General features: G+C 44.1%; 1 protein-coding gene across 1 annotated transcript in view; it reads left to right on the top strand.

The window, feature by feature from the left end:
- Positions 1-24,696, top strand: part of LOC137425038 (F-actin-capping protein subunit alpha-2) — a 95,469-nt gene that overhangs the window by 5,377 nt on the left and 65,396 nt on the right. Inside the window, exon 2 of the mRNA XM_068113041.2 lies at positions 736-799. Coding sequence (XP_067969142.1) covers positions 736-799 — 64 coding nt within the window. The remainder of the gene's footprint in view (positions 1-735; positions 800-24,696) is intronic.

A 24,696-nucleotide genomic window follows, 5' to 3' on the forward strand; every position in this document is an offset into this window, starting at 1 on the left:
GTGTGTGTCTCTTTGCGCGTGTGTGTGTCTTTGCGCGTGTGTGTGTCTTTGCGCGTGTGTGTGTCTTTGCGCGTGTGTGTGTCTTTGCGCGTTTGTGTGTCTTTGCGCGTGTGTGTGTCTTTGCGCGTGTGTGTGTCTTTGCGCGTGTGTGTGTGTCTTTGCACGTGTGTGTGTGTGTCTTTGCGCGTGTGTGTGTGTCTTTGCGCGTGTGTGTGTCTTTGCGCGTGTGTGTGTCTTTGCGCGTGTGTGTGTCTTTGCGCGTGTGTGTGTCTTTGCGCGTGTGTGTGTCTTTGCGCGTGTGTGTCTGCGCGCGTGTGTGTCTTTGCGCGTGTGTGTGTCTTTGCGCGTGTGTGTCTTTGCGCGTGTGTGTGAGTCTTTGCGCGTGTGTGTGTGTCTTTGCGCGTGTGTGTGTGTCTTTGCGCGTGCGTGTCTCTGCGTGCGTGCGTGTCTCTGCGTGCGTGCGTGTCTCTGCGTGCGTGCGTGTCTCTGCGTGCGTGCGTGTCTCTGCGTGCGTGCGTGTCTCTGCGTGCGTGCGTATCTCTGCGTGCGTGCGTGCGTCTGCGTGTGTGTGTGTGTGTTTGTGTTGTTTTTTTGCTGAATTGAGTTTGCTTTTTGAGGAAGGAAAGAATTGCAAAGCTTTGCTTGCGGTTATGCAGATGTGTTCGTTTTTCATGTATGCACTCTGCCCATGCTTTCCATGCCCATAAAAGTACTTTCAATCCTCTCCCCCCACAGGTGCGCATATCATCAAACTTTCTGAAGCATGCACCACCTGGGGAGTTCAATGAAGTGTTCAATGGTAAAGTATTGATTTTTTCAATTATTTTGTGGAAGTCTTGTGGATGATACTGCTGCCAGCTCATGTGGAAATGCTTAAAACATTCAAAGGGACCAGAGATTTACTTCAGTACATTTGGGTTATCATTATTTTGACATCTTGCTACAAGGTGGCTGGATATCCCACCTTCTTCGATCAGCCAGGGCAGTTGTGGAGCTATCCTAAACTGCACTTGTAACATAGGAACACAAATGAATGAATGAATGAATGATCATTTTAAGGCCATTTTCCCCGCTAGAGCGGGGGTTAGCCTTGCGGGCCCCATGGCAATCATTGTTGCCTGTTTGAAGCAATGTTTTTATGGCCGGATGCCCTTCCTGACGCCAACCCTGAGTCGCCTCTTACGATGCGCGGGGATACGGTGTGCCTATTCTAAATTGGGGTACACACCGGGATCATTCATCCCAGCAAGCTGGTACTCAATTTGCCGACCTCGGAAGGATGACAGGCTGAGTCAACCTCCCTGGTGTTAATTCAGCGATCGACTGGGATTCGAACTCATGATCCTAGGATCCCAAGCCAGCACCCTATCCGCTAAGCCAACACCAGGCTATAGGAACACAAGATGACACTGAATAAAATGTTCCTCATGCATGTACCGTTTGCGTTGTTATTTCACTTTAAACTCTGCATTGTTCTATTTTCTAAACGCCTCCAGTGGTAATAAAGGTTTCAATTCCGAGTTGTAATCTGTCCTCTCTGTCCTCTCTGTCCTTGCTATCCCAGATTCTGAAATGGTAGGAAGAAGCTATTACGATTCTGTATACAAAAAAAAAGAAGAAGTGTATGCGTGCTTGGCATTGGAGGAGCAATCAAATACCTGGTTAGAATCGATTTTCCACCCCACCCTCCACCCCCATCAGAACAGCTGGCTCGATTCCCAGATTCTCCGGAGTCTATTACCTGCCCATTGCGGTCCCAATTATCTGGAGTCGATTCCTACTATGCTCTATCTCACTTCATCCATCAACAATCGGTTCTTTGGTGTTATCATTACAGCGTTATGTCTGGGACGTCATTTGCCAATGCTTGGAAAACCCTTTCCGGAAATAAATAATTCATGAATCCATGAGAAGCGGTGCATTATTTCAGAAACCAATTCTGATAGCTTCCAACAAGCTATAACTAATTAGCCGACGTCTCTTAAGTTATCGTAATAATAAAGTAACCTTCATAATCATGTATTGTAATAACAATGTCAACGTTCATTAATTCATGATTCAATGAGAAGCTTCCCAAGAAACTGTGTGTGTTGGTGTTGGTAGTGGTGGTAGTGCACGCACACATGTTTTGGCAGCATCAAGGGATGGCTGACAGACTATAGTACCTTGTATCAGAATCATAATATGTGTGCTTGGGGCCGGCTGGATGTCCCACATCCCCCTTTCACAGGCTGGTCCTGGAGGGAGCAGGTGTTTCAAGTTTGGAAACGCTGGAACCATCTCCTTACGGACGGGTTAATTACCACACTAATAAAAGTGCAGTAACTACGGACAAGTTCTCTGCTAGTATTCTTCACAAAACATACACACAAAAGTCAGTTTTTGCCTAGTTTGTGTTCAAGTTGCGAAGAGAAGACTTCCATATTGATGACAATATACTTCCCAATTGGAATAAACATGTAAAATAAATAGCAATCTGCTTTACCACGAGGTCTCGTGCCGTGTTGAAGCAGATTAGATGTGTAAAACGTGATGCCTCCCTTCTGTAATGTGTCAAACCACCACAATTCATCCCCGATTAATCCTTTATATCCACCCCATACAACCATACACACACCCACACCACATGTAGTTAGCTCCCTGCTACATTGCAAATGCATATACAATAACACATCACCAACAGACTTCTATACAATGCACAGTATACACACGACACAAACATGCACAATATGCAACATATCATGGGCACGGAACCAAAATCCAGATACCAGCTGAGTGCCAGAAAAGATCTTCATGAGCCTCGATTCAGTATAGAAAAAAAATGTAGAGAAACGCCCAAGCCTAATGCATGCGTGCATGCATGCCACTCTTGTCCATATATCTTGTATAATATAGATCCTTCTTTCTCAGATGTACTGTAATCTATGTACCCTGGTAAAGCTGTACATTAAATGCTCGGTCTTCCTACCCTCGCCCGTTCCTGAAGGGACAGGGAACATCCTGCCGGCCCCATGAACGGGAGAAGCCATTGTAATCTCAGTCCGTCAGTAAATGTGAGACTGCAAATATATATTGTTACTGATCCGGGGGACGGCCCTCCCGTTAGCAACGGGGGGGGGGGGGGTTAATCCCCTTGTCCTGTTAAGCTGGCCGTCCGACCGGTCCTGGGGGTATCTCGCCACTCCCGGTCAGCGCTGAATAGGGTAGTAGGCCAATTCTTCCTATGAACTAAGTACCAGCGCCTTCCAGTAAGCGAGGAAATACTCCCGCCCGGGCCGCAGCGTAATGGATGGATTGCGCCGAGCGAAGCGAGCTGCGACGTGGGCCGTTAACCAAAGACTAAACCACAGGTACTCAATTGGGAAAAGACAAAGACGATCGGACGAGAATGAAACCAAACGAATAAGGAGGAACAGGGGTTTATTAATTATTTACACAAAACCAAAGAAAGAGAAGGCACGAAAGTAATTTACAGAAGAAGAAGAAGACACAGAGAAAATCCTTAAACAGTCTTACTTATACCCACGACAATACAGACAGCACAAACTCACGTACACGAATGGGGATTGCAGGCAGGAATCGCTGGAAGGATGAGATGGGCAGAAGGTCCACAGAGCGGGCGGGCAGGGAGGTCCGGGGATCGCGGCACGACGTCGAGGTCCCGCTTGAACGTCCACGCTCCGGTGCAGTGGTGAAATAAACCCGGCAGGCAGCGCGGTTGGTATCGCCCATGAGCATGCCAACTCTCACACGCCGCAGGATGTTCGCGCCAAGAATGAATGTTCGATGTTCGCTCCACTCTCCCTCCTCTCTCTTACTCCAACTCAACTTCTCAGTTCGTGCTCCCTCACTCCTCCGCGAAAGCAGTCCCTCACTCCTCCTTTTATTGCCCTCCCCGAAATCAAGCCGCGGGCTACGAGGGCACGCCTACCGGTTCGCTCACCGCGGTGCTGATTGGTGGTTATGGGCTCTCTGACTCCACCTTTGATGACGAGTTGGTGCCACGCCCGTGATCCGGCGGCTCCTCCCCCCTTCTCCGTTCTTGGCCTCGTGCGTAATGGAGTTTTGGCGGTGTGATGCCAACGAAACAGCCCAATGCAACGGCGGCGAACGCCGCCTGACTGGCACTTTAAAGAGACGATTGGGGAAGTTGAAGGGGGCCTATCTTATTTGATTGATGCAACGTAGAGTCAACTATTGGAAACACAGCCTTACCTGGAACACATAATAACGAAATAACTATGAAAAGGGCCTATTGTTCGCGACGTGTTGCAATGTGGACTAACTAGGGGACGACCTCTGACCTTTGCAATGAATGGAGGTATTTACAAAAAGAATTATTTACAAAGGGCATATTTACACAATTTACACAGTGCAGGGTTCTCAAAACCCTAACAATATGTACCAAGTTATAGATCCTTCATTCGCAGATCTAATGCAATCCATATACAATGCCCACACTGTGCAGTTAAAAATGAGTGAGCTTGCCCATACTGGTTCCTTAGATATACTGTATCGTAATCTATATGCCCTCTAAATGGCCTCTAAAGGTGGTTTTTAATCTATATGCCCAGATGAGGCTCTATAGTCTATATTGTTAAATGTTTTCGGTCTTTGAACCTGAGGTCACAGTTTTGGTTGCATAATCATTCATTTCATTCAATGTCCCTTCATTCAATCATTCAATGTCCCTTCTTAAAATTTGACTCCTGTGGTTCAGTTAAGAATTGCATTCTCTGTTGATTTGAGATTTTAAAGTGATGCCAGATTTGTGTCCAGCAGCTGTGCCAAAAAGTATCGAGGTTCTGAATTATTGTTATTTTAAATTTATTTACACTTTTGGACGAACTTGCATATGGAATACAGTATCAAGTTTAAATTCAAAATTAATTCGCCCTCGTATTGGCCGCCTCACCACCTTTTGAAGCTTTTCCAGCCTTGTGCAAACTCTGCTTTTGTGGCAAACCTGGAAATGGATTTGTGGCAATAAAATGTTTTTCATTTTCCTGCCACATTATTTAGTGTACCAACTTGGTTCTGCGGGGGTTTTGCGTGTTGGTGTATGTGAAGTGTGTCCATGTTTAAAAAAAAATTCCCCAGAAGTTCCACTTCCTGTGTGTGGCTTGTGCTTTCACGGTCATTTTTCCTTTGGCCAGGAATCGCTTTCGGTGATTTGTATCATGTTTTTTCTTTAATGATTGAATCATGTGCTTGACAGTTGTTTTGAACAGGTAGTGGTTTTTAAACGGCAGACGGTCGGTGTGCAATTTTGAAAACAACTATTTGTGAGATACAAAGTTTGAAATTAGTCTTTTCTATCATGAGAGCTGTCCACTGGCTCAGGAAGAGTTGTAGTGACACATGTGATGTTGGGATTGTGGGGATGGGATGTTGATGGGTCAACCAAGGATGCTGAGAATGAGCAGTCGGTTGTTGCAGGAATGTACATGGCATTGAAGTGCTGTGAAGGATGGGGTGGCGGGTATTCATTACAGCAAGGCTGCTACGGAAGGCAGTTTCTAAGAGGAAGATGGGCTGTTGACCTGTGACTTCTGATGACACATTTGACTTGGATTACACAGGTAAACATCCTGAAAGAGCAAGACCCCTGGTTGGAGCAGGGCATTCTGGAGCAGCAACGCAGTCTTTTTGTCGGGCTTTAAACTGAGGATGGATTTTGGCCATTTCGTTTTGACAATCTACGATTACACTACGAAATGTGCTTCTCTGGACAAACGCCATTTTGTTGTTGAGGTTGCACATGGGTTGTGCAAAAGCTCGGTATTGTTGTTGCTCGAGTATGAAGTACTTTTGCTGAGTTTCAAATGATTGGTTGCAGTGTTCAGGTTGCTTCCAAATATGGAATCACTCGGGCCTTGTTGAAATCAAATGTTCGGCATTGCTTTAATGGAAACTACACCTGGATTTCCAAAAGTGAATTATTCGATCTGATGGTTGTTTTTCACTTTCCATCTCGGCTTGATGCCGTGGAAAGCAAAGCTTTCAAGATCATTGGAATCTCTCTCAATGAAGCTGAGTGTATGGGCCTATCACTTAGCCGTTGGTGGTTTTTCTTCTTCTTCGTCTTCTTTTCTTCTGCCTCATTTCTGGTCTTGCACCCTCTGCCCTCTCTGTGATCTGTCCACCCCACCGCCACCCCAAGTATCTGCAGGATGCACATGGGCTACCAGCATCCCTATCCTAGTGAAACTGCCTAAATCCAGAACCACTGCTGACCTCCACTCAATTATTCCTCTTTTCCCGCCTATGGAACCGCCTTCCACACTCTCTTCGATCTCGTTCCTCTCTCCCCTCTTCAAGACAGCTGATCACCACCATCTCAGGTCACCCCCCCCCCCCCCCCCATCAAAAGCCATGATTTTTTTTTCTACACCCGTTAAACAACCCCCACACCTCCCAAAATGTTGCTTATGTATCCATCTTGTCCGCCACTTTTGTTCCCTTCTACCCCACATTGTTACTTGCATCGCTTGTCTGTCTGTCTCCATCTAGCTTTTCCCTCTACCCTACTATTTGCATTTTCCCTTTCTCCTCCTGTTTCCTTTATGTTGTGCCCTGATCTGTTCTGTGTCCTAGCTCTTCCATGAGCCTAGACCTTTCATAAAAAAAGGAAAAAGTCCCGATCGAGGCCTTGCTTGGGCAGCTCTACTAGTTTGGTGGTCTTCAATTTTGAATGTGTGTAACGAATGACGACCTTTTTTTTGCAAATTGAGGCCTGTGGCCAACAGCCATGGTGTTCACTTGCTTAAGTTACTTTCAACAGTGATGATGCAGACTTTGCTTGGGTCCCGATAGACTTCTCTGGAGAAAGAAGTGGGGAGGGCATGGGGGGGGGGGGGGGGGGTTTAGGTGTGGCCATGAAGGATTTGATTGGGGTGAGCTGGGTGTGGTATGGAATGTACACAATGTTGTTTAAGTTGAGAAAAAATGAAAGGAAATGGTTGGGGGAGAGGATAGGGTGAAGGGGCGGTGGTGGAATGAGGTAAAGGGGGGTCTATCCTTGATCGTTAATCCTTGCATCAGTGGAATCGTGTTAACGGTCAACTTTGGATACCTTTTCATAATGCATAACGTTTTATTCAACAACATTTTATGCATTGTGCACGCATGTGAGGCCTGATCTACTGGTTTGTTTTCTTTACTGACTTCATAAGCTGTACTTTGATTTATGGACATGTTCAGACCTGTGCACTCAATTAAGACTCGTCTCCAATTGTGCTTGAGGCCAAGATATGTGAGCCCATTGTGGCTTCGTTATGCTTGCACCGTTACATGTGCAAAGGCAAATGTGCAACTAGCAGTTAGCGTTGTTAACGATCGGTGGGCAGTCTTTTTGATTCAAGATTTTAATTTGCTGTCGTGCTACCAACATTGTAGATGAAGGGTATCATTGAGGAGAAAGTGATTAACGCAGGATATGGGACTTTTGAAATTACTTAATCCTCTGAGAATGCTTGGAGCACATGCACAGAAATGCCTCGGAACAGTGGTCATCAGGGCATGCTAATGTATTTTGTGTGTGCAAGATTAGGATTGCTACCTAAAATGGCTAACAAATCTTCTAAAAAGTCGGAAATACTTGGAAAGGTACCTTAGAGAAAGGGGTTTGGCTCTGCACAACAAAAAAGTTATATAGCTTTATGCGTTAGCCGAAAGGCCTGAGGTTTTGCAGCTTTCCGTACTGCGAGCTCCCACCGATATGAACAAGTGCAGGGCGCCTCCTACGCAAACCCTTGACCATAGCTGTTGAGTGAACTTTGAACCCTATGGGAGTGCCTCCTATGAACATCGCGTGCTTGGTGATTTGCATGCTTGGTGGTTTATATAATGGACGTCTGAAAATTGGGAAGACGATGCCGTGTGTCATTACCAACAAGGTAATGGCTACCACCCCTTTGGCAAAGGACATCCTCATGTCGTGAAAAATGCTCAAAGCCTGTGCCAGCTATATTTACGAGAGCGAGATGCACCAGGCAGACTTCCCTGTGAGAGATGCTGTATCTGATTTGGGTGAGTCTTAACTGTGATGGGAAGGTCATTTATGGGGCTTGTTAATGCACAGGCGTAAGTTTAAAAACAATTTTTTAAATTATGATATTTATTATTAATTTAGAGGGGTGGGTGGGTGGGTGGGGGGGGGGGGGGGGTTTGGGGCTTTGGGCGTTAAGTAGTGGGAGATGTAATAAATAATATTGGTTATTTGGTTCTTGGGCAACATCTAAAATTGTGTGTGTGTGTGTGTGTGTGTGTGTGTGTGTGTGTGTGTGTGTGTGTGTGTGTGTGTGTGTGTGTGTGTGTGTGTGTGTGTGTGTGTGTGTGTTTTTGTGTTTTTGAACCACTGTTGCTACTCGCTTGTATTAAGAGGAAATGATACGAGCTCGACGCCTCTGACCCACAGATATTTCTCATATTTCCTCTATTTTCTTGTTTGAACCGTGTTTTGCCGATGAGGGATACATTTGATCATTCAACTTGTTGATTTTCTCATGTGCGAATTGATTATCATGTGTTTTGAAAACAAAGGAGCTGCTTTAATGCTTCATTTGAGTATCAAATGTTCAAGTGGGTTATTGAGGGTCATTTTCCATCTTTTAAAAAAAAATTGAAGATTTTTTTTTTGGATTTTTATTTTTTGTATACAGAATCTAGGCTTGTGTAAGAGCTAACACATTGAACATGAAAACATGCACAGACACATAAAACATAGAATGAAGGGAGCGGGAGATAAGAGGGGGAGAGAGAGGGAAGCACACAAGCGCAACAACAGTAGAGAACAGGGACGTCTGTAGATCTGTGGAGTGGGAGGGGGGGGGGGGCTGGGGGAGGTGGGAGGGGTACACTATATAAAGCAAATGAACACAACTAGGAATTTCAGGAAAGAAGTTGGGGATTGAAAGAGGTGGATTTGGGGTGTTTTAACAGGGGTAGAAAAGTTCAAGGTTTTGGATGGGGGAAGATAAGAGATGGTGGTGAACAGCTGTTTTGAAGACCTGAAGGGAGGAGTGGGATTGAAGAGAGTGTGGGAGATTATAAAGGAGAAAAGAAGAGAGACAGTAGAGAACAGGGACGTCTGTAGATCTGTGGAGTGGGAGGGGGGGGGGGCTGGGGGAGGCGGGAGGGGTACACTATATAAAGCAAATGAACACAACTAGGAATTTCAGGAAAGAAGTTGGGGATTGAAAGAGGTGGATTTGGGGTGTTTTAACAGGGGTAGAAAAGTTCAAGGTTTTGGATGGGGGAAGATAAGAGATGGTGGTGAACAGCTGTTTTGAAGACCTGAAGGGAGGAGTGGGATTGAAGAGAGTGTGGGAGATTATAAAGGAGAAAAGAAGAATGAAAGAGTTAAGGTGGGCAGAGAGTCTTGATTTGTCGGTTTCACCCGGAGAGGGTTGCTGGCAGATCTTGTGCGTCCTGCAGGAACATTTGGGGGACAGAGCACAGACAGAGCAGGAGGAGCAAGGCCAGAGAGGAGTCGGTAGAAGACAGAAAGACCATGTCATCAGTTTTGAAAATTTTTGAATTCACATTTGGTATTTAGCCTGTCTAACCCGGTGGTCTTCTATGCAGGTTCCTGTTTCCTCACATCCTCTCTCTCTTTCCTGTTTCTTCATTCCCTTGCTTATTACGAGTATGTCCAACTGTTACCCCCACTGTCAGTTCATAATCTGTTACTTTGCTCTTCCATGAGCTTCGATCTCAGAAAGACCATTGACACCACAGTTACATTTTGCAACAGAATGGAACTTTAAAATTGATCTGTTTTTGGAATGACTTGTTCCCGTGCATTTTTAACGACAGAAAATGTTAAAATCCATCGCCAGTAGTGAACAATATATCTGTTAATGATTCCGCAACTTTCTCTTTGCAAATACAGTATAAACACACAGGTTTTGTTTTTCATGAAGGAACTGAAAAGTTTGATGCTACGGTCCGGTCACTGGAGGTTGAGTTGCACTCATGCATGTCTTTAAAAATGTCTGTTGCTCTTTTTGCAAACGTGTGCATGCAGTGGCTTTCGATACTGCTGGCATAGCACGAGGCTGGCAGCTGCTCGCCATGTGGGCTTGGCATGTAATGCTCTTGCAATGGGGTGGCTGCTCAAGGTGCAATCTACATCCGCATGCTGTGGGAGTCCCACCCAACAAACTTTTCTTTTCGAGATAGCATTGGCTCCTCTGGACTATTAACTTAGCTCTCACTCATGCCCATGAAGTCTCATTTCTCTTTAAAAGTTGTAATTTAATAATCTTTCATTCAAAATGCAAAAAGTAGAAGTAATGCCAAATTTGGATCTTCCCTTCTGTCCCCACCATGTGTATGATTTTTCACTTGCCTCGTGTGTTTATGGGGTCCTTATGAGTCGTGACATGACCTAGGGCAGGTTTAGAGCCAGCTAATGAAAGGTTCATTCAATTCAATTCAGGTTCAATTATAACCACAATGCTTCACATCGCTATACGGCTTGCTTGCGGGGCAAAAGTTAATTTCTCAGTAGTGCCAAAACCATGAAGATTACATTTACGTAAACATGGCACCATATGCTTGTCAACTCGACTGTTTTCCATTCTGACGTGGATCTTGTAAATAATTTATCATCATGAATAGTATTTCCTGGTGTTGGCTTAGCGGTTAGGGTGCCGGCTTGGGATCCTAGGATCCTGGGTTCGAATCCCGGTCGATCGCTGAATTAACGCCAGGGGGGGTTGACTCAGCCTGTCATCCTTCTGAGGTCGGCAAATTGAGTACCAGCTTGCTGGGATGAATGATCCCGGTGTCTACCCCGGTTTAGAATAGGTACACCGTATCCCTGCGCATCGTAAGAGCGTGACCAAGGGTTGGCGTCAGGAAGGGCATCCGGCCATAAAAACATTGTCTCAAACAGGGAACCATGATTGTCATGGGACCAGCAAGGCTAACCCCCGCTCTAGCGGGGAAAATGGCCTTAAAACGATCATTCATTCATTTCATTCATGAATAGTATTTCCAAAGGTAGTTTTTGGGATCGATTCTGCTTGTGGTGTCCTCATTGGCCATTCTTTGATGATTAACTTCCTTTCTGATGTCTCTTTGTATGATGATTATTCAATCGTCAATTTGTCATCTGCGCTGCATCTTTTTCGGATGATAGTTTTCATCACAATTATTCAAAGCTGTTGGAAAAGCTTGTACAGAGTGGCCACCAATGCCCTATGCATGCAGTTAGAATTTGGTTAGAATTTATCTGTATGCTCCTCCATTCTCAGCACAATGTTGAATTTTTCTCCATGTTCTTTTGGGCATCTTCTTCCATGTTGAGGATTGGAGGTCATAAAAACAGCCCCTGACAGCTGTTTTGAGGTCTTCAACTGTTGTTAGGGGAGATGAGAAATTTCCTCTTTCACAATGCCCTAAAGCGAGTTGTCACATGTTGTTAAGTCCGGACTTCGAGGAGGCCACTGTATCTCAGATCCACGTCAAATCCATCGTTCACTGAATTTGTCGTCGAGATATTCTCCAACTGCCACAGCATAATGTACTGGAGCACCCTCTTGTTGCAGGATAGCTGTTGCCTCGAGACCTCTCACGCCGTTGTGGAACAAACCACGTCTGAAGCATGTTCAAATAAGCAGTGTCATTGACACTTGTATCAAACAAATATGGCCCTATCAAGTGATCTTCTGAAATTGCTGTTCAATTTCCTCATAAAAATAAGGATTTTCTTTGCACCAGAAATAAACATTCCTGGATCGATTGCTGAGGTAAATGGCACTCATCCCAAAAAAAAATACGCTTTGTCTTGATTTAATGGTGGGAAATCACTGCAGAAGAGCCTTACTCTAAATCAAGTCAAATCAAGGACACTCCGTTGAAAAAACCTTTTTCTCCTATGCCTGCATGGTGTTGAGCGTAGGAACTGGCTTATCGAACCTCTGCACAAATCTTGTCCTTATGACTTCAAAACTTTCTCCTTCTTGCGCGCGGTCGTGAACCCAAACACAAGTAATCAGACGCTCTTCTATCGTGTACTCACTTGTGTCGGTCATGCTGAATCCATACGTGGAAAACAAATAAGTAACAGAGGACGCACTATTATGCATCGGGACTTTGTGGCCACTATGTATATGCAATGGCCTGCAAAAGTATTCACCCCCTTCCAATAATCCCACATTCCGATGAATTATGAATGATGTAAAAAACAATTTTTCCAAATGTCCTTTTTTATTCACAACTGAACAGATAAGACTAAACACTTATCGTTGAAGGTTACATGTCAGGAATACTGACAAAATCATGTACAAATCAAAATTCATTGGTTGCAAAAGTATTCAGCCCTTTAGGTCAATACTTGATGGAAGCACTTTTTGCAGCAATGATAACTGAGTCTTTTTAGTAGTCTCCACCAGCTTTGCAGTGACATGGTGAAATCTTTGCCCATTCTTCACCTGAAAATTGCTCTAGTTTTGCCAAGTTTGATGGGGACCATCGATGGACTTAATTTTTTTATTTTTGTATACAAGGTCAAGGCTTGTGTAGGAGCTAACACCAATCACAAAAAACAAACGGACACACAAAACATACAATAAAGGGAGCGAGAGACAAGATGGGGAGAGAGAGAGAGGGAAGCACACGAGCACAACAGCAGAGAACGGGCACATCGGAAGATCTGTGGGAGGGAGAGGGCTTGGAGGGGAGGAGGCATGGGAAGGTGGGGGGGGGGGGGGGGAGGGAGGTGGGAGATGTATAAAACACATGGACACTGCTGGAACTTCCAGGATTTGAATTAACGTGGGGTGGAAGAGATCAAGGTTTTGGATGGGGGAAGATAGGAGATGGTGGTGAACAGCTGTTTTCAAGACCTGGAGGGAGGAGTGGTATTGAAGAGAGTGAGGGAGATTGTTCCAGAGGTGGGAGGAAAGAGGAATGAAAGAGTGAAGGTGAGCAGAGAGTCTTCATTTTGGCAGTTTAACCATAAGAGGGTTGCAGGCAGATCTTGTGCGCCCTGTAGGAATATTTTGGGGACAGAGCACAGATAGAGCAGGGGGAGCTCGGCCGGATAGGAGTCTGAAAACAGAAAGACCACCTACCTACCTACCTACCTACCTACCTACCTGCCTGCGGTGAGTGAGTGAAAGGCCATCGGAGTTAGCTTCATCGCGGGAGATTCCAATGATTCTTAAAGCTTTGATTTCAACATCGTGAAGCCGAGCTAGGTGTGAATCAGGAGCACCAGCCCAGAGAGGAGAACAGTATTCCATTGAGCTGCAGATGAAAGCCTTGTTTGTGGTGAGGAAGCTCGGGTGTGCCAAGGAAGGACTTCACACGACGGAGGATGCCCAGTCGGCGACTGGCTTTGGAGGCCAGCTTGGAAATGTGGTTTTCCCAGGAAAGATCATGGCAGATAGAGACCCAAAAGCTTGAGTGACAGAACTTCTTGGAGAGGATTGTTCAGAAAGTAGATGGGAGGGTAGTCGGTTTCAGTTCATTTTCAAGGCTCACCATAAATGTTAATTGGGTTCAAGACAGGACTTTGATGGGCTACTCACCATTTATTTTCTTCTTTTTCAGCCACTCCAGTGTGGGTTTAGCTTTGTGCTTCGGATCATTGTCCTGCTGAAATGTGAATCCTCCTACCCAGTTTCAGATTCATGGCTGACGCAATCCGGTTTCATCAGGGATTCTCCTGTACTTTTCACTGTTCATTGTCCCTTATATCCTGACAAGTTTGCCAGTCCCTGCCAATGAAAAGCAGCCCCATAACATGATGCTGCGACCACCATGCTAGACAGTATGGATGGTGTTGAATGGGTGATATGTAGTGTTCGGCTTGCGTCAGACATAACAGTTTGAATTTAAACTAAAAAGTTCAATTTTTGTCTTGTCTGTCTGCAAAACTTTTCTTCACCCACCTGCACTATCATTAAGATGATTTTTCATAAAGTCCATACGAGCTTTTAGATGCGTCTTTTTTCAGTAATGGCTTCTTTCTTGCCACATGTCCATGAGGGCCAGCTTTGTAAAGGGAACGTGATATTGTTGATTGATGAACACTGACCCCCATGTTGGCCAAAGATGTTGCAGATATTTCAGTCATTGTTGGATTTACCTTGACATCCCAAACCAGTTTGTTTCCAGCTTGCCTTGCTACCAACTTTGGATGAGTGACCTGATCTGGATTGAGTATGGGTGGTATGATACGTCTTCTACTTAATTATGGATTTCACCGTACTCAAAGGGATAATGAGTGATTTTGAAATATTCTTGTAACCCTCTCCTGAACGATGCTTATCCACCACTTTATGTCTGACTTCTTTGGAAAGCTCCTTGGTCTTCATGTGTGCCTTGTTAGTTGACCAAGTGATTTGCACCTTAAAACTCCTTACATAAGTGAGGAGCTTAATTTTTAAGTTAAACCACTGATTACATTCAGTTGAAACCAAGTACACTTATTTTATAACTTTTCAAACAAATAATTTGCTCTTTAAGTGATTGAGGGTTAATTAGACAAAGGGGTTGAATACTTTAAATGCAACTGAGAATCATCTGATTTTCACTGTTAATCTAACTTATTCACATTTTAGCTGCATTATTTGGCTTCATCACTTTGGAGTATCTTTTGAAGACTCTATATATATTAAATTTGATTTGAAAATATCTTTGCATAAGCTCAGGTGGCATCAAAATGTGAAAACTTTGGAGGGGGTGAATACTTTTGCAGGCTACTGTCTACGAGATGACTGTACATGTACAATTGTACATATTGCTTCATCGATAACGATGGTCCACATTACAAGGCAGAACTGCATGTAGACATTAATTGTGAAGACTTTTGATGATGATGCACCAAATTGAGACCTTGCATGAGATTTGATTGTGGGATTCTAGCTTCTTTTTTTTTTTTTCTTTTTTTTTTTGTATACTGAATCGAGGCTCGTGAAAGAGCTGACATTTACTTCACAAACAAATCAACCAGACAAACAAAATATATAAAAAGAGGGAGCGGAAGACGATGGGGAGAGAAGGGGAAGCACACAAACACTTGAGAGCACACAACATTTGAGAGCAGGGAGATGTGTGGGAGGGAGAGGACTTGGGGGGAGGAGGCGTGGGAAGGTTTAAGTATAAAACACAAGGACACCAAGGACTTCCAGGACAGAAGTTGGTATTTCAAAAAAGTGGAATTGGGGTGAAATTAGCGGGGGTAGAAAAGATCAAGGTTTTGGATGGGGGAAGATAAGAGATGGTGGTGAACAGCTGTTTTAAAGACCTGGAGGGTGGAGTGGGATTGAAGAGAGTGAGGGAGTTTGTTCCAGAGGTGGGAGAAAAGAGGAATGAAGGAGTGAAGGTGAGCAGAGAGTCTTGATTTTGGCAGTTTAACCATAAGAGGGTTGCAGGCAGATCTTGTGTGACCTGTAGGAATATTTGCGGGACAGAGCCCAGAGAGAGCTGGGGGGGCAAGGCCAGAGAGGAGTCTGTAGAAGACGGAAAGACCACCAAACCTGCCTGCGGTGAGTGAGTGAGAGGCCCTTGGAGTTAGCTTCATCGCGGGAGATTCCAATGATTCTGAATGCTTTGGTTTCAACAGCGTGAAGACGAGCTAGGTGTGAGGCAGGAGCACCAGCCGAGAAGGGAGAGCAGTATTCCATTGAGCTGCGGATGAAAGCCTTGTATGTGGTGACGAGCTCAGGTGTGCCAAGGAAGGACTTCGCACGACGGAGGATGCCCAGTCGGCGACTGGCTTTGGAGGCCAGATTTGAAATGTGGTTTTCCCAGGAAAGATCATGGCAGATAGTGAGACCCAAAAGCTTGAGTGACAGCACTTCTTGGAGAGGATTATTCAGAAAGTGGATGGGAGGGCATTGAGAGCTGTGCGCTCAAATGGGAATGCAAATCAAACCAACCCATATGTTGAGGCATTTTAAATATTCATAATTGTTTAGCTACTTTGAATATGACCTTCAACCGAGGTGAGTTTGGTCCTTTTCTCACAGAATTGCTGCTTACTGGTCCTCTTCTTTTTTGTGTTTGATCTCTACCAAAATTTAATCTTGAACTTGCCGATCTTCCTCTTCTTCTTACCAACTTTATAAAATATTTGGTTGCCACTAACTGACCTGGTAAATAATAGCATACTCTAATTACCTCCACCACCAAAGGTGAACTGAGGTTGTTTTCAACCCTGTTTGTTTGTAAGACTGTTTTTCTCTGAGCACGATATCTCAAGTTATGCATGGATTTGGACGAAATTTGGTGGACAGGTTGGGTGTGTGACGAGAACCAAATGATTCGATTGATTAAAACCAAATGACAAGAAGATCCAGATCCAGATATGAGATTTCTTGTTTGTGAAGTTTTTAAATGACTAGCAAATTGCCCATGCTCGCACAGGATTCTAAATGGGGTAAAAAGGAAGGTGGCAAAAATGCAAATGGTGCCTTCTGTCATCGATCGGGAAGTTGGGAGCAACGATTTACTACCACATTTTTGGTAATTTAAATGCTCTAATGGTTGTGATGTGCTCCATTTGAAATTGTTTGTTTGATATATGTAGCTTTTTGATGCCTAAGGTCCATAACAAAAACTTGTATTGGTGTCAAAGCCACTGACCATTTGCAAATTAATAGGTTTATTCACCATTGAGAGAAAGGGCCAAAAACGATATACTGTTTAGCAAAGTTCAAAACATTGTGTACGAGTTGTTACAAAATTTGGTGGATGAATTGGATTGGTGGCAAGAACAAGCCAATTTGGTTTTGGTTAGGTTCCGGTTGTATTTTGGTTTGCTTTGCTGTTATTTTGATGATTATTTCTCCTTTTCAAGGCTGGTTTGCCGCAAACTAAAAGGTAAGTCTTCACAATACGATTGACTTTATTTCTAATCACACATTTGCAGAAGTTCCCATGGTGCTTTCTCACTTCCTTCAGTCCCTGAAATGAAGCAAGATTCGAAATAGAAACTAGAAAAAGAAACTGCATAATTTTATTTTCCATAATGGTCATCAAACTTCCTTGTTTTTAAAACGATGTGTTTGTGTCATCGCCATTATCTGCTATCAAAGCGAAATTTCCATGCTGGTTTTCAAAAGCTGATACTTTCTGCCGACACTCAACCAGGCAGAGCCTCCCCTCAGGTATACATGGTGTTTGTACAAAGTTAGTGTTTGCTTTGGCCTGTTGGTGTTCCCATCTGACGCCCGAGCTATTGCTCCAGGGTCACCAGGTTCAAATCCCACATGCCATGTGGATTTGTCCGTCTTCCTATCATGTCCTTGTAATGCATGTAAAAGTACACCGATGGCTATTAACGTCCTTGTCCTGCTTATGATGTGTGGATCAGCTACTTCATAAGCCTGCGGTCACTGTGAAAAGGACCTGTAGGGTATGGTAGCTCACTGTGGACTTGAGGCAAGCTATATTCACCTCGACGTATCAGTTGTGGAAACGAAAACCCTCAACACAATTCAGGAGCTTGTGCACAGATATCCTGTTACTTTATTAGTGTGCAAGGTAATATGTATGTTTGTTTTCGAACAACTGCTTCAGATGTCGCCTTGCTTGGTTAATTATTTGTTTGTCTGTTTTCAACCCCTCCTTATTTCCACAGTCACATGGTTTGTTGTTTGCTCATCTCTCCCTGTTTTTGCTGTCACCCTTTCCTTTTTTTTATATTTTGAAAGTCTTTACAAATTATTCCTTTCTCTTCGGCAGTCAATTTAATACTTTTTTAGCTTTTCGTTTTCCTTCCTATTTGCCATGCCAATCTTTGTCATGCCATGTCACTTAACCTGAGCCTGGAATTATATAATCATGTGGTTGCAGCTCAGAGTGAATCTAAATTGGTATTATTTTGTAATGAAGCAGTAAACCAAATCCTGCATTGTAGTCATCAGAAGGAACCCAAAGAGGTAAAGAGCAAAGATATGGAGTCATCAGGAGGAACCTGGATAGGATTCGGGTTTCAGCCTCTACTCCTCTACTCTACCCTCAAACCCATAAAAATAAATAAAGAGAATAAAAAATAGAAATAAATAAGATAAGAATAAGATAAGAAATAAATAAAGAATAAAGAGTGCAGCCAAGTGAACCTTCCAGAAAATTTTCTGCAATTATTCACTTCTCCTAAGACATATAGATAAAGAAAGAGAGAAATAAAGAAGAAGCAATAATTAGAATGAATAAAGAGGGATATGAAAAAGTAGAAAGAAATGTGAAAGGAACAAGGATGTTGGGAAGAACCCGGATAGATAGATTTCAGCAGTTCTTCCTCAGGCAAAAACGCAGCAACAGTTACAAGCTACCAGAGGTCCATCAGCGGGGAAGCACAGTCCACGCAGTAAATGAGAGAAAATTGGTGAAAAAAGCTTTCAGCACATGTTAAAAGTCAAAACAAGAAGACGTCATGATACTTCATACGTCATGATACAAGCACGATACTTGCAAAATACGCCCCCCCCCCCCCCCAATCCCCAAGAAACAAATTCCATTGATACAGCAAATTGGCCATTTCATCAAGATTAAAATTGACAATCTTGATCAAAGCTCGGGTCAATGGGAAGAAAAGTGACGATTTTTCAGATGAAAAATGATGATTTTGGAAGGTTGACCTTGAGTTGACCTTTGACCTTTTGACCTCAAAAATGGTTGGTTTCCTTATTTAGTGACTTGATATACAAATGTTATTCAATTTTCAAGTCAATCGGATTAAAAATGGCGATTTTAGAAATTTGACCTCCAGATGACCTTTGACCTCAAAATCAATAGGCTTCTCAATTGGGACGACTTGTACAACGTGGTGAAGTTTCGTGACGATCGGTTTAGAATTGTGACCTGTAGGCCGGTGACAAACAGACAAACAAACAGACAGAACCACAAACGGAACCGACCAATATACTTGAAAAATCTTCGATTTTGCAAGTAACAAGCCAAATGGAGGAAATAAATAAAAATGTCAGAGTAATGGTCAATTTCATGCAAAATATGTGCATAGTTATGACCAAGTATATCTGGTTTGAATGCAAAACGAGCAAGCGCGAGTTGTGCCGATGGTCTCTGATGAGGCAGGTTCTTTTAACCGTCCAATAGTGCCGTGAGGTATCTCAAACCCCTTTTGCATTCTACTAACCCTATCCAAAGCGCAGCCGCACCAACGGAGTGTTATGGACTACAAAGCTGGGAGGATTTGAGTGAAAAATTTTAATGAATTGTGGAAATAAGAACAATCGTGTTTGGGCGTTGTGTTTAAAACCAAACAAACCAAGTATACTTCATCAAACTACCAGCAAGTGCTTTGTGAACATCAAGCGAATGATGAAAGGGGATCTGTGCTTGTGAAGATTAAGAAAAAGTGAGCAGCCTACGAAAGGTAACTTCCAAACATGTATAGTTATTTGACTCAAAATAAAAGATTTAACTTTCTTATTTTATTTATTTTGGACTTCTGATAAAAAAATCCGTCACATGGTCTGTCACGTTTGTGTGGCGTGTTATCAGCTGTATACAGGCTTCCGAGTAATCGGTTGCCAGCACCGAGAAGGACGGACAAACTTCAGGTGTAAAAATATCTGCTTGTGCAGCTAAATGGACCTGCATGCTGAAAGCATAGCAAGTGCAGTTTTTATTTTTCATTGGTTCAATTTCCCAAGAAGTGCATCCCAACAGGTCAGCACAGAGGCCTCAGGATAGGATCTCTCTCTCAATAGTTTTGAGTTCATTATACAGATTTTACTGGTGTGGTTTGAATTTTTCTTTTAAGGAACTCTTATTGAAACGCGTGAGAAAATTGAACCTGCAGTTCGTGTTGCATGTGATATATTGCATTGCCCTCCATCAAATGCAATTCCTTTTCGGTGATTTGACTCCAGTAATTACTGAATTTATTCATTGATTAACCTTGTCATCTGTGGCCCATGTGTGAAGTGAGTCATGACACCAAAATACTTCTTAGATATGAAAAGAATCCTTGCTGGAAAGATATACAGTGGTACCTCGGCTTACGAGTTTAATCCGTTCCGTGATGGAGCTCGTAAGCCAAATCGCTCGTAAGTCAAAGCAAATTTTCCCATTCAAATGCATTGAAATGCTATTAATCCGTTCCAGCCTCAAAAAAAAAACACCAATTTTTTTTGTTAGGTGCTTTTAAATAACAAAAATGTACTTTATAAATAACAAATAATGTATAAACAAGCACGACCTCGTATATACTGTACATAATACAAGAGAATGTAAAGAAATAAACTGGTTTTATTAAGCAGAGGAGAAGAGCATGCCAGGTGAGGTGTGCGTGTTGTCGACTTGGCGAGGCAGTACGATCGTACTCCTTCTACGATATGTACGATTTCTACGATATGTACGGCACCTGTTGTCATCATATTAAGTGCAAGATGTTCTGCATCGTAAGTTGGTACACCGTGGTCTTTCGGCGGTGTTTAAGCCGGCCGTCTTGGCTTCTGTCACCATTGGCATTGAGTCTTTCGATGTAGGTAGGTCGTTGTGTGCCGGTGCCTTGGCCGAATTCCTTCATTGCTGCATTGTTAGCTCACCTGGTTTTTTATACCACATCTTTGGTTATCGGACCAGCGAATGACGTCATCTCCAAAGTATGGCTTATTCTCACTTGTCTTGGACGATCTTCTACTTCTAGCCTTCCACCGTGCATTTGGTGTCCACTGTACTTACTGTACAGTGCCTGGTAAAATTGATGTAATGGGTTTTTGACCATGAACCGTCATGAACCGTCAACGCCATGAACCGCTAACACTCAAAAGCCCATTTATCGCGCCTTTTAAAGCAAAACGCAAACCGAAAGCCATGCCTCTCAAGCGAGGCGTGCTTCCGTGGTCACGTGATCCACAGGTGTAGCTCATTATACCCGCACGCGCGACACGCTTTGGCGGTCACGTGACCAGCCACTCTGGAGGCGGGGATCCCCGCCGATGACGTCACCGGCTGGAGTAAGGAGATTCCTCGCTAATGTATTTCGACGATTGCGTGTTTTATATCCAAGCAGAGATGCTTTCACGGCAAGATAACCACGTGACCGGAACCGGAAGCCACAACCGGAAAATTCAAAAAAATAAATTTTTTGAGCTCGTACATCGGATCTCGGCTCGTATCCCAAAGCAACAAACCGCCCGAGCGACGGCTCGTATCCCGAAAAACTCGTACGTTGGGGCACTCGTAAGCCGAGGTACCACTGTATTGTAATTGGGTTATTGTACCAGTGAGACTATTCTATAATGATTCTCATCACCATCTATCTTCTATCTATCTGTCTTCTATCTATCTATCTTTTATATATATATATATATATATATATATATAAAAGTATATATATAAAATATATATATATATAAGTTTTTATTTGCTTGTTTGTTTGCACGCGCTAATCTCCTGAACAGTGAAAGATAGGCGGAAACCTCTAAAACAAAAAATGTCGGGACGGGCCCCGGGAAGGTTATAGGCCAGGTGGCGAGGCCGGTTAAGGCCCACCTCGGCTGGGCTGGGCCCATTTCGCAATGAAAAGCTGAGCTGAATTATTGTAGTCAATCTTCTATGGCCACGAGTAAAAGCTGAATTATCATAGTAAATTCATTCAAAAAGAACTTAAAATGTCGGGACGGGCCCCGGGAAGGTTATAGGCGAGGTGCCAAGGCTGGTCGAGGCCACTTCGGCCAGGCTGGGCCCATTTCGCAATTAAAAGCTGAGCTGAATTATAGTAGTCAATCTTCTACGGCCACGAGTAAAAGCTGAATTATACAACAACAACAAACAACATGCATTTTAAGGCCATTTTCCTTGCTAGAGCGGGGGTTAGCCTTGCGGTCCCCATGACAATCTTCTCCATTTTTCCCTATTTTCTGCATCTCTCCTTGTTAACCCCCTTGCCCCCATTTCTTCTTCCACCATTTTTGCCAAGCCTTTCTCAGTCTTCCCCGTCCTCTCCTTCCTTCTCCATTCATTTCCATCACTCTTCTCAACCAGTCACTTTCATCCTTCCTCAACACATGACCAAGCCATCTCAACCAGTTCCTCTTCACAGCATCAATCACAGGCTCTATTCCCAGCATCTTTCGCAATTCATCATTTGTCTTCCTCTCTCTCAACGATACTCCGCACATCCACCGAACCATTCGCATTTCCACCCTTTCCAGCCTTCGTTGCTGCTCTACATTCATGACCCATGTCTCGCTCCCATAAATCATAACACTTCTCACACATGCAGCATACACCTTTCCCTTCAGCTTCAACGACACTCCCCTCCATCAGCACGCCACTCAGTTCCAGAAACTTCTTCCATGCACATCTCACTCCAGCAACCGTTGCCGTGTCTGATCCACCTTCTCCATTCAGCATGTCTCCGAGGTAGCAAAATGTTTTCACACCTTCCAGCTTCATGCCGTCTCCAAGGTCCAACTCAACATTTCCTCCATCTGCAGCTCCCTCTGTGCACACCTTACATTTGAATGTAGCTGCCACACTGGTTAATGACCCTCTCAGACCACTACATTTTTGATGAACCCACTCAGCGCACATTGTACATTGAATGGAGTTCACTCCGACACCCTTCCTGCACACAGCACATGGCCACTTCCCAGTTCTTTCCACCTCACCACATGCTTTACCACTTGCCATCACCTTCGTCTTTCCTATATTCACCTTCAGACCTTTTGTCTCCATACATTCCTTCCACTTGTTCATCTTTTCCTTCAGTCCATCCATACTTTCCGCAATCAACACCAGATCATCTGCATACAACAACTCCCACGGTAAACCCTCCTTTACGTTCTGAGCCAGCACCTCCATCACAGCTACAAATAGTAGTGGACTTAGTACCGACCTCTGATGCACTCCCACCTTCACCTCAAACTCACCACTGTTCCCGTCCTTCGTCCTTACAGCTGTGCGCGCTCTTTTGTACATTGCCATCACTACTCTGATCAACCATTCCTCCACTCCTAACTTCCTCAATGCCCATGTCAATACTTCGTGTGGAACCCTATCGAATGCTTTCTCCAGATCAACAATCCCAAGAAACAACTTCTTCCTCTTCTCCATGTACTTCTCCTGCAACTGCCTCACAATAAAGAGCGCGTCTGTCGTTCCTCTTCCTGGCATAAATCCAAACTGCATTTCGTCGATCTTCACCTTCTTCCTTATCCTCCTCTCCAACACCCTTTCCAATACCTTCATTCCATGCTCAAATAACTTTATCGCTCGGTACGAGCCACACTCCAGAGGGTCACCTTTCCCCTTGTATAGAGGGACGAGGGTACTCGGTTCCAAATCCACTGGAATGCGGCCTTCTTTCACTGCCAGATTACAGATCTCTGTCATTCTCTTCACACCCCAACTTCCTGCTGCCTTCAACATATCTCCCACAACTCCCGTCGGCCCTCCCGCTTTTCTACTCTTCATTGCTTTTATCGCTTCCTCAACTTCCTCCTCAGTTATCTTCTCTGCCGGTCCTAAAACTGGGTTACTCTTGATGTTGCCATCCCATTCATTCTCTGTATTCAACAGCATTTCCATATATCTTTTCCATCTTCCTTTAATTCCATCTGGGTCCACAACGATTTGTCCCACTTCATCCTTCAAGCAACTCACCCCCCCCCCCCCCCATCACATCACACCTCTCTTTCGCTATCTGCTTTGCAATCCTGAATACCGCTCTCTGACCCTCTTCCGAATCCAAGCGTTCTCCGAACATTTTCCTCCATGCCTCCTGCGCCTTTGCTACCTCTTTCTTTGCAGCCTTCTTGGCTGCCTTATAACTTTCATGCTCTGCTTTTTCTGCTCCCGTACCCTTCGCCTTCTGCCACTCCTTGAACTTCTTCCTCTTCTCGTCAATCCTCTTTCCAACTTCATCATCCCACCACCATGTTTCCGAGTGCCGCGGTGGTCCTTTTGTCCATCCACATACTTCACCAACGACTACCAACAGACTATCCTTCATTGACATCCAACCATGTTCAAGCTCAACCACATCATCCTCTGCCCTACTCAGCCTCTCTTTTAATGCCTCCCTTACTGTCACCTCTTTCAACCTCCACACCTTCATTCTCGGTTGGTACTTCACCCGCCGAGCTCTCCTCGCACCTTTCACCCTTACGTCGCAGACAACCAAGTGGTGCTGTGAAACAGCCTCCTCCCCCGGGATCACCTTTGTGTCCCGGAGGTGCCCCCTATCTCGCCTACGCACCATCAGGTAGTCAACGGTTGTCGTCGACCCACCTGACGTGTATGTAACAAGCTTATTATCCCCTTTCTGGAACTGAGTGTTACAAATCAACAAATCAGTTCCATCAGCAAACTCCAAAATCCTTTCACCTTCTCCATTTCTCACACCATATCCGTCACCCCCATGTTCTCCCTCAAAACCGTCCATACTCCTTCCAACATGACCATTTAGGTCTCCTCCTACCACAACAACTTCCTCATCTTTCACGTTTTCTATCAGCTTCTCTATCTTCTTCTCCTACAAAAGGATGCTTTCGTCTTGCTCACCAAATCTATTCATTCCAAAAAATAATAATAATACCATCTCTTACAGTTCATCTTTTCTACATTCCCTAAACTCTCCAGAACTCCACCCCTCCTTCAGCGTCCTCAAACGTATTTTTGACTCGAAGGTCTCACTCATTTTGCAAAAAATGTTTGTTTCCCATGAATCGTACACTTTTCAAAATCCAATCTCACCCC

This window comes from Myxine glutinosa, chromosome 4 (genome assembly GCF_964187855.1).
Source record: "Myxine glutinosa chromosome 4, kmMyxGlut1.1, whole genome shotgun sequence".
Taxonomy (NCBI): domain Eukaryota; kingdom Metazoa; phylum Chordata; class Myxini; order Myxiniformes; family Myxinidae; genus Myxine; species Myxine glutinosa.